This window comes from Prunus dulcis, chromosome 7 (assembly GCF_902201215.1).
Source record: "Prunus dulcis chromosome 7, ALMONDv2, whole genome shotgun sequence".
Lineage (NCBI taxonomy): Eukaryota > Viridiplantae > Streptophyta > Magnoliopsida > Rosales > Rosaceae > Prunus > Prunus dulcis.
In genome coordinates this window covers 17510489-17520429 of record NC_047656.1, presented here as the reverse complement: position 1 = coordinate 17520429, position 9941 = coordinate 17510489, and the positions used below count along the sequence as shown (strand labels likewise).

The 9941-nt window shown below is 36.9% G+C and overlaps 1 protein-coding gene across 1 annotated transcript; it reads left to right on the top strand.

The window, feature by feature from the left end:
* Positions 1-7683: 7683 nt before the first annotated feature.
* Positions 7684-9941, top strand: LOC117634186 (serine/threonine-protein kinase RIPK). The gene is made up of 5 exons (XM_034368150.1): positions 7684-8410; positions 8502-8637; positions 8727-8863; positions 8968-9091; positions 9209-9941. Exons 1-5 carry the CDS (start codon positions 8027-8029, stop codon positions 9760-9762), a joined length of 1335 nt encoding a protein of 444 aa, XP_034224041.1. The 5' UTR covers positions 7684-8026; the 3' UTR covers positions 9763-9941.

Below are 9941 nucleotides of genomic sequence, written 5' to 3'. Positions count from 1 at the left end.
CGGATACCGAACTAATGTAACGTCATAGTTTGGAATGAATGGTTAAGTTTTAAACTTTAAATTAGATACATAACCGAACCAAACTGATTCATTTAGTGGCCCCTTTGGTTTGGTATTACATGTCAAAGAGAAATTTATAGATGATGTCAAATTTGAATGTGCTAGAGATTTTAGTTTTGGTGTTAAATGACTAATATTAATGTGCCTGTTGAAATATGATAGTAAATTGTGATAATCAATTTTTTTTAAAATACAATTAATATAGGCGGGTTTTCAATAGACCAAACCAAGTTGAACTCAATCAAACCAAACTAATTGTTCAATTTACCTCAAAGTACACTATTTGTGTGTAAAACCAAATCAATGGGGCAGATTTTTTATGTTAGATGTCTCTTACAACTAGTCCCCAAATTTATTTTTCAATTTGCTCCTACAGAAGCCAATAATGTACATATATTGGCAAGGTTTGGTTTGGTTAAGGAGTATTTTTTGTTTTGGATAGAGGTACTTCTGATCTTATCCAAGACGCCTGTTAGTTGATTCTATGAATCTAAGTCTTGCTTCCTTTTGAGAAATAAAATTACCAAATTAAACTTAAATGAAGGTACCAATTTGAAGATATTTATATAAATAATGACGACTTGCCTAACTGCTCTCTCTCCCTCTCTACGCTCAATAATTGAAGCAGTTAAACATTTGTTTGTTTTTATTGTCAAATTGATGGAATCAACCACCATCACTATTTTGTCCATCTTCAAAGAAGAGCCATTGATCTTACCCAAAAAAAAAACAAGATATGGGACAGCATGAAAATGATGTTGGATAACAAACCAAGGGGATGAAATATCATTGAGAATTGGGCCCAACAAGAGGGATTGGAGAACCTGTGTGGACCTACGAAAATAAATATGTATCGAGACGTCATTAAAATTTCTAAAATTCCCAAAATCCAAAAAAAAAAACAAAAAAACAAAAAAAACAAAAAAAAAAAAACCCAAAACTTTCAGTTTTCTAGGTGTTTTCATCTAATGCCCCGTTTGGTTCATGTAACAAATTTGAGGGGAAATCATTTTCTATGTGATGAGAAATGGAAGATTCATTTATCACGTTTGGTAATGCTGGAAAAGTAACCGAGAGATATCACTTTATTTCCTTTTCCATATTTGTTTTGAGTAGGAATGGAAAACAAAGTTTGTATAAATTTTCAATTATACCCATAAAAAATTAAATAAAAAAAAGAATGCATTTTAATGATATATTGTAATTCTAAATTATTAATTGGGACAAAATGATCATGAAAAATGTTTATTTAATATCAGCTCATTTTCCTAAACTTTTCCGAAAAAACAAAACCCAAGTTGGGAGGAAAGCTTCACTTTCCCCATTACTTTCTCATGGGTTAGGAAACGATTTCTTGATAGGACCCGACCCAATTTTCGCTTTGAAAACCGAGCCGACTCCTGTGCGTGTCCGACACTTGGTGAATGTCGGGCACAAATTACCTTTTTACCCCTTTCTTTAATTAAATTCTCTTCCGACTTCTGCCGAAAATTCGGCAGAGTCTCCCCTGTAATTTGACCATACCCAAAGTCTTCCACCTGTCAAAAAGTCTCAAAACAACCTACCAACAGCCAGACTAAACCAACAACCACACTTCAACCTCAGTTCCTTAAGTTCAACAGGATATCAGAGCATTTCTAAACAAATTTACAAAATTTACAAAGAGTTACAACAAAATCCTATACTTGGTGGTGGGGCGGGAGCTAAACTGATGGCCCGGGCGGTTTCCTTCGTTCTTCTAAGGCCTGGGGGCGAAAAGCAAGTTAAAAGTGTGAGTGGACAAAAATAATGCTTATGAAAACATTTGAGAACATAATAACCCCCGTTTGAAAAACATAGGGATATAAAATTATAATCTGCTCAAAATCAACTCGAGACATTTCATTAAACGTAAATAAACATATTTATATAAATGCTAACATGATATACACAGTATATTCGAGTAACATATACGGAGTATCAAAATATTGATAGGAATGCATGAAATCGTAACTGCATTAAAAACTTAAAAATCCTTTAAAACTGCCACCTAACTGTACCCCTGATAACCGTCAATTCCCTGGCAGGTCTCGGGCGCCACGCAGTCCACCCGAGCCGCAAACTGGCGAAATCAGGGGACTATGATCAGCCTGATCCGCCGGCAGGTCCTCGGTGACACCAAGTCACTCAAGTCGCTCAGGCAGGATGCAGGGGACCGTAGTCAGCCTGATCCGCAATCCTGGCAGGTCTCGGGGACACAGAGTCAGCCGAGCCGCAATCCTGGCAGGTCTCGGGACACCAAGTCTGCCGAGCCGCAAATCCTGGCACTCACGGTCCGAGCGTCCCCGGAACTCGTGAGGCAAGTCAAGTGCACTGACTAACTGAAATCGGACCGGATGTCCGTCGACATCGGTCCGACTCTGGGTAATCACCAACTGTAAGATGGGTACAAGGTGGTCTGAAGTCACTGTTTCTGATAAAATCTGATATCCTCTGAATTCTGATAATTCTGAACAAAACTACTATTTCTGGTTCAAAACCATAAATCTGCTGCTTGGCTAAGTCTCATAAAAATAAAAGTATTTGCATAATAAAATTCATGCTAAGTCACTTATTCGAGATTAAATATAAAATATGATTATAAAATCTTTTTGAGAAAGAAAAGTCCACTCATAGCTGGTCCGAGCTAGCTGGACCTCTCGAGGGTCCCTCCTGCTGATTAGCCGGACTTCTGGTGCCTCACTCGAAAGATTTGGTGAAGAATTGAGAGAGATATTCGAACTGAAAGTTCGAACACCACCGTCGGCAAAAATGGCCGGTTCCGGCCAAGATCCGGCGTGCGCAGGGCTGGGGGCGGTCGGGAAATGTCGGCTGGCGAGCTGCGGTTCCAACGGGACCGGTGCCGGAGATCGAGTCGCGGTGTGGTGGCGGCTAGGTCGGCTGGAAGGGGAGGAGGTCGCGGGTGGGGTGCAGTCGGGAGGAGAGAGAGAAAATGACGCGGGGGAGAGAGAGAAACAGGGATAAAAATCTGATTTTTGTCCAATTTACCATTTTGCCCTTCGCAATGTTTTGATCGTAATTTCTTCGTTAAAACTCCGATTCGGGTCTACTCCGTGTCTACGGACTCGTTTCGCCGTGCTCTACGCAACGGTGCAAACGAAATTCCCGAATTCATTTTTGATCAAAAAGTCAAATTTTCCCCCTTAAAAAAAAATGCGAGGGCAATATCGTCTTTTTGCTAAAAGATATTTTCTTTACTTTTTAGATATTTTGTTTTGGGTTCTTACATTTCTCATGCTTAGACTTATCAAACATGGGAAAACAATTGATTTCCCATCCCCAAATCTCATTTCCTATAAACCAAACAGGACCTAAATGATCAGATAGTGAAATCAACTGACCAATTTCTATTCTACCTAAATCCTTATCACATAAAATGTTGTCATGCATGATGCATTTTACACATCGGTGTCAATTATAAAATAATCTTTTAAGCAATTACTGACATTGACGAAAATGTCAATATTGAAAAATGTAAATGAATTAGATATTTTATATGATTTATGTGGTCTTTTTTGTCCCCTTCTTTCTATTCACCTTAACTTGTAGCATTGAAAGTTTGAACGAAATAAGTGTCCTATCACTCAAGTTGAAATTTTCTATATGTCATTCACTTCTTTTTTTTCTTCTAAATTATAACGATTGGGGAGGGCGGCACTTTTAGTGAGATTCGAACGGGTGACAAGGGGGAAAGAGAGAGAGACCTCACCACTGAAGTAAACCTCTCGGTCATATGTTATTCACTCTTAAACCTTCATGAAATTAATTTGCCACAAAGAGGGCAAATTATGAAGATAAAAAATAGCGTGGGTACTTAGTACTTACTCACATACCAATATCTAAACGTGTAGATGGATTTTTAAAATAATTTTTGTAAATATCTCGAAGATAATTATTTTCAACCACTAAATAAAAATAATTTGAAACATCCATTAATTCTTTGTTTTTTGGTGCATGAATTCATCCGTCTATTTATTCAGTCTAGATTCATCGATATGCACTTTTGTCCAATTGTTGGTTTGAAATTAACATATGGTATGGTGACCGGAGAATCTTCATTATCTTGGACCATTAGAATATTCAAAATCCTGATAATAGAATTATTGTTTTTAGTGTAGTTTTTTTTTTTTTTTGGGGACTTCTTTTTATTGAGGAACGATAATAAATATGAATGCTAGGAGTCGAACTCAAAAAGCTTGCCTAATAGAATAATTGCTCCAAACCACCATATACTAGCGAGTCCCTTGTTAGTATAACTTTATTTGTCTGGTAAAACTTTTTAAATTTGTTAAAGTTCGTTTCTCGTTCTAAATTTACATGATATATATTTTTTTCTTTCATAAATAATTCACTCCATTAATCTACTTCCAAGGAATCCAACGAAATTAGGAATCAAACAAAACATCTTTGTCTTCATAAGGAGAAGAGATGCCATGAGACTACAATCATCTAATTTTTGGTAAGCAGATTTGGTTGATATTATTTTATCATTCATACGGATCTATGTTTCTATTCACCAGGAACCCAACAAAAACCAAGCCCATATTTTTTATCTTCATTATCAAACTTTGCACGAAGCCCAACCATGCCCTTTGGGCCCTCCTATGTTTCCATTCACCAAGAACCCAAGCAACCAACCACATGACCTCGTCATTATCGTCCCCAATGGTGGCATCAATCGCGGTGCGTCGGTGAGTGACCTGAGAATTCATACTTGGAGACGAGACAATTGATGTCATGCATAGTTCTAAACAACCCATAATTTCTCCATCATTCAAAGTGTAAAACTCAGAAAAATAATGTTATGTTAACATCACTCACACTCGAAATTCTAATAAATTTCCCCTCCTCTTCAGCCTCTGCTTGGACAAAAAGGCATGGAGTGGACCGTTCTTGCACACAAAGTTATACATACCTACGCACCCACACATTGCTGCTAACAAATTCGCTGACTGCTCACTCACACGGTTTAGAAGATGACACCACACACACCATGGGACCAAATCAAGCTTTGTATATATTTCTTTCGACCATAAAAAAAAACTTTGTATATATGTATTTCTTCAAAAGAAAACAAATAAAGAAATGCTAGTGGGTGGTTGATTTTTGACTCAGACACAGTTTCACTGCGTGTTAATTATATAGTTCCTATAACACTCATACTGTATGTATAGATTTTCTCATATACGGACGTTATTACAGTACATATATCAAATACGTAATATAAGATTCTGTTACCTAACAAAATCAAAGTTTGGGTTGCAGCACACGTATGTATTTATATGCAGCATGCCCTTAATTTGTACTCGGTTTGATTGAAAAAGTCTGACTTCAAATATTAGGCAATAGCTGCACGCAATGAGTCTCTGGTTGTTGAACTGATGGCCAAATTGCACTGCATCATGCTTACCATAATCCCACAGGGCCTGTGATGAGATCATAAACCGACCATCGACCCACTATTAATTATTATTCCATTATTAGCTGCTTCATTATCTTTTTATATATTTTGTTTTCTGTATAGTTTTTTGTTTTCAAGAATACGATTTCAAGAATTTGATTTGTGTTTTGGTTGTCTGGTAAATACCCATTTCCAAAGAGAAGGTAGGGGCAGTTGCAGTTTGATATTTGATTGAATATTTGTTGTCCATATTATTCTAAATTCTAATTCTTGACCATTTGAAAAATTAACATATAACAATAGTTTTCGTATTTACTCACGTGATTATTATATGTTTAGTGTGGGGATGCATGAATGAGCACTATTGTTAATCACCATCTAATAGGCAGTGGTAATATTTTAAGGACTCAATTAAAATGTGAAGGGATGTATTAACTGATTAATTAAATAGGATTAGGATTAACTAAGGGAAGTGGGCATTAATTTATCATGAGTAGCTGCCTTCATCTTTTGAGGGAGACATGGGTTGATCATTGCCTAGGGGAGGAGGCTTAGGGTTAGGGCAACAAGACTGTCTTATTTATCACAAATTAGGATTAATTTTATTTGCTTATAGTTGCTCAATGCTAGGATGCTAGTTGAGGCGCACCAAATTGTTTTAATTTTGATGTTAGACCATTCCGTAATTGTAATGGCCTTTATGGCTAGTAACTTTTTTAACTGAATTATGAATGCAATTCTAGAATGTTTATAATTAAAAAAAAATGCTAGCTGCACCTATGAGGTGACTAGTTGCATATTATAAAGTAGGTTTTCAAAATCAAAAAAATATATGAAATTAGGTATTGTATAAATTAAAGTTGCATTCATCGTGTTCAATTACCAGCTACCTGCACTTATAAGACATGTGTCACCTTTAAGGGTGGTGGTGAACATACGCTTTTGGTTAATTTGATGAGTAGAAAGGGTATATAAAAAAAACCTTATTTTTTACGCATTGACTTCAATTCAAACATCTTTTCCTATTATTTTTACTGATACAAAAGTCAAAGAAGGCGAACTTTTTATGAACCGAAACCAGCTTTAATAATCTCGTAGTCTTACTTTCCAAGTTTCTGATGATAAAAAGCCAATGACATATTCTTTCTGGTCCCAAAAGACGAGAATGCCCATTGACTTTCATGTAGTGACGACAGAAATAATGTCCCCCAGCACCTCTAATCCCTACTATATAGTTTAAAACAAGATTAACAAAGTCATTAGCTTAATGCTACGCTATGACACCTCAACCACTTTACAAGAGGACCCCACCTTTGATCTCAATAAGGTCAACATAAACAATCATGACCATCTATCTGATCTCCCCAAACTCCATAAAAACCAGATGGTTATCTAATTGGATTTATATTAAACTTTTGTGCTCACTTTCTTCCTTAGGGTGACGCATTCATGAGGGTTTGGTTATGCTTTTTTGGGGAAAAATGCATTTTCTTCAAGGCCAATGTTCTGGAAGCTAAGCTCTATTGCAACTAGACCAACCTTTTTTTTTTTCCTCACCAAGTCTAAATTCTAAACTACTAGGGAACTCAATTTCATACCTTATCTAGTGTGAAACAGCTGAATTTTTCTTTGTTTTTCTTGCGAAGTTTTCAATATACTAGCTAGATTGCTTTTGTTTTTTTGGGACATTTTCTTCCTCTGCCGCTTTGTTAATTTTCAGAAAAGGATATTATTATAAGGGTGCTAATGCTTTACAATCCATCATCCCACCCAATTACAGAAAACAAATGAGTCATTAAAAAACTAAAAGAATTCATTCTTAATTGTAATATTTTATAGAGTATAAACGATAATCTAAACTAAAAGGGATGATGATTTCTCACACACACAACTAAGATGCTATGAGGGTTCGAAATTGAGACCTCTTATTTATAAGTTAATACCTTTTTTGGGCTAGACCCCGTTAGCTCTTAATTATAATTTTTAATCACACAATGTTCCTTTGTTTTTTTCTATTGTTTTCAGCCTCATGGTTAAAAGTCAAGGGTCAAGGAGAGGGTAACCGTGTCATTTTAGTCTTAGAACCAACTATGTGGACTAAGGACTCATTGTCCCCATTTATAAAATAATAAAGTAATGCCTAAATCTGCAATCTATAAATGTATAATAAGGTGGAAAAATTCCATGTTGTATAGATAGAGTGATGCAGAGAATGTCACAGAAACTATAGAAAATTTCTAAAGGGTTGATAGAAAGAAGTTGCAGACCTCTTTCTCTGTGTTTGGTTTGGAGGGCAGTTGGTGATTTTGAATATTAGGCCTTGTCCTCTCCTTTAAAGTCTTCTATATCATTGCTCATTGGCACCATCTCTTCTCATTTCTTCTAACCAAATTCTTTCATTCTTCAAAAACCCAAAAACTTCACCCTAAAACAAGACGAAAAAGAAGAAGAAGAACAACAACAACAAACTTGTGCAAACATTTCAGTCTGGGAAATCTTCACTAGTTTGAAGCATTTTTATCAAGAATGGCAGTCAAGAAACTCACATGGAGATCCATCGTCCCATATTGCTACAAGTCTGAGCGCCCACCATCAAAGGCTAGCAAGAAAGTGGTAGCAAAACAGACCTCATTCCAGAGGCTTTCTCTATCTGATTTGAGCAATCCAAGCTCAACATTTTCAGAGGACCTCTCCATATCTCTAGCAGGGTCTAATCTTCACATCTTTACTCTTGGGGAGCTAAAGGTGATCACACAGAGCTTCTCCTCCAGCAACTTTCTCGGTGAAGGCGGGTTTGGACCGGTGCATAAAGGGTTCATTGATGACAAGCTTAGGCCTGGTTTGACAGCCCAGCCTGTGGCTGTCAAGCTCTTGGACTTGGATGGTTCTCAAGGCCATAGGGAGTGGCTGGTGAGTGCTTTTGAACAATATTTTCTCATTATATTTACTTGGGTTTTCCATAAATCCTCTGTTTTGATGATAGTGATTTCTTTTTCTACAGACTGAGGTGATCTTTCTTGGACAACTGAGGCATCCACACCTTGTGAAGCTGATAGGCTATTGCTGTGAAGATGAACATAGGTTACTGGTGTATGAATACATGCCAAGAGGCAGCTTAGAGAACCAGCTATTTAGAAGTATGTTTGACTTTCCATACAAATAAATTTTGCATGTTTAGAAGCTTTCAAATTTTCAGATAATTAATGTATCTCTTCTTGTTGTACAGGATATTCAGTATCACTGCCATGGTCAACAAGAATGAAAATTGCGCTTGGAGCCGCAAAGGGCCTTGCCTTCCTCCATGAAGCAGAGAAACCAGTTATCTATCGTGACTTCAAAGCTTCAAACATCTTGTTGGACTCTGTAAGTATTAAACTAATCTGTTTACTTTTTTTTTTTCCCAGGAGTAAATTTTTTTTGTTCCTCTTGTTAATTAGTCAAAATGCTTATATTCTTTTAATTTCCAGGATTATACTCCCAAGCTCTCAGATTTTGGTCTAGCAAAAGATGGTCCAGAAGGAGATGACACACATGTTTCTACAAGAGTCATGGGCACACAAGGCTATGCTGCTCCTGAATACATCATGACAGGTACTTATTGTTCATACAATTTAAATTCAACCCAATTCAGATTAATCTTCAAAGACTTCATCAATCAAATTTGGATTAGTTTGCTAAACTTGTTCTGTGGAATTGAATTGTTTTCAGGTCACTTGACAGCAATGAGTGATGTGTATAGCTTTGGAGTGGTACTCTTGGAGCTTTTAACAGGAAGGAGATCTGTGGACAAGAACAGACCTCACAGAGAGCAGAACCTAGTAGAGTGGGCAAAGCCTATGCTGAATGAACCCCGAAAACTTAGCCGAATCATGGACCCGAGACTTGAAGGCCAATACTCCGAAATAGGGGCCAGAAAGGCTGCTGCATTGGCTTACCAATGCATCAGCCACCGGCCAAAACAAAGACCAAAAATCAGTGATGTGGTCAAGATCTTAGAGCCCCTCAAGGATTTTGATGACATTCCCATTGCCTTTGTGTACACAGTTCCTACCGAATCCGATTCGATTAAAGATGTAAAAGAAGGTGATGCACAGAAGGAATTGAAGAAGAAGAACAACCACCATCAGCAAAATCAAGGCCCTAAGCATCATCAGCTAAGATCACCAAAGTCTCCACATTATTACTCAGACAACATGGTGCACCAAAACCATAGAAATAATGTTTTAAAATCTCCCTTGCACCAGAGAGGCAGGGGAATATAGAGTAAAGATTAGCATACATGTAAATCAATCATACCATTCAAATCCAGTGTAAAATGTAAATAGGGATATGTCAAAGTTGCCTTGACTGGCTGCATATGGTGTAAACTAACACCACTCTAGTGAGAGAGGACATGTTAATTTTCTGAAATTTTTGGGCCAACCATGATAGTTTTTTTTTC

Coding starts and splice junctions, on each gene's coding strand:
- LOC117634186 (XM_034368150.1), top strand. CDS start 8,027: ATGGCAGTCAAGAAACTCACATGGAGATCCATCGTCCCATATTGCTAC. Junction 8,638..8,726: donor AGAGAACCAGCTATTTAGAA/GTATGTTTGACT, acceptor CTTGTTGTACAG/GATATTCAGTATCACTGCCA. Junction 8,864..8,967: donor CAAACATCTTGTTGGACTCT/GTAAGTATTAAA, acceptor TTTAATTTCCAG/GATTATACTCCCAAGCTCTC.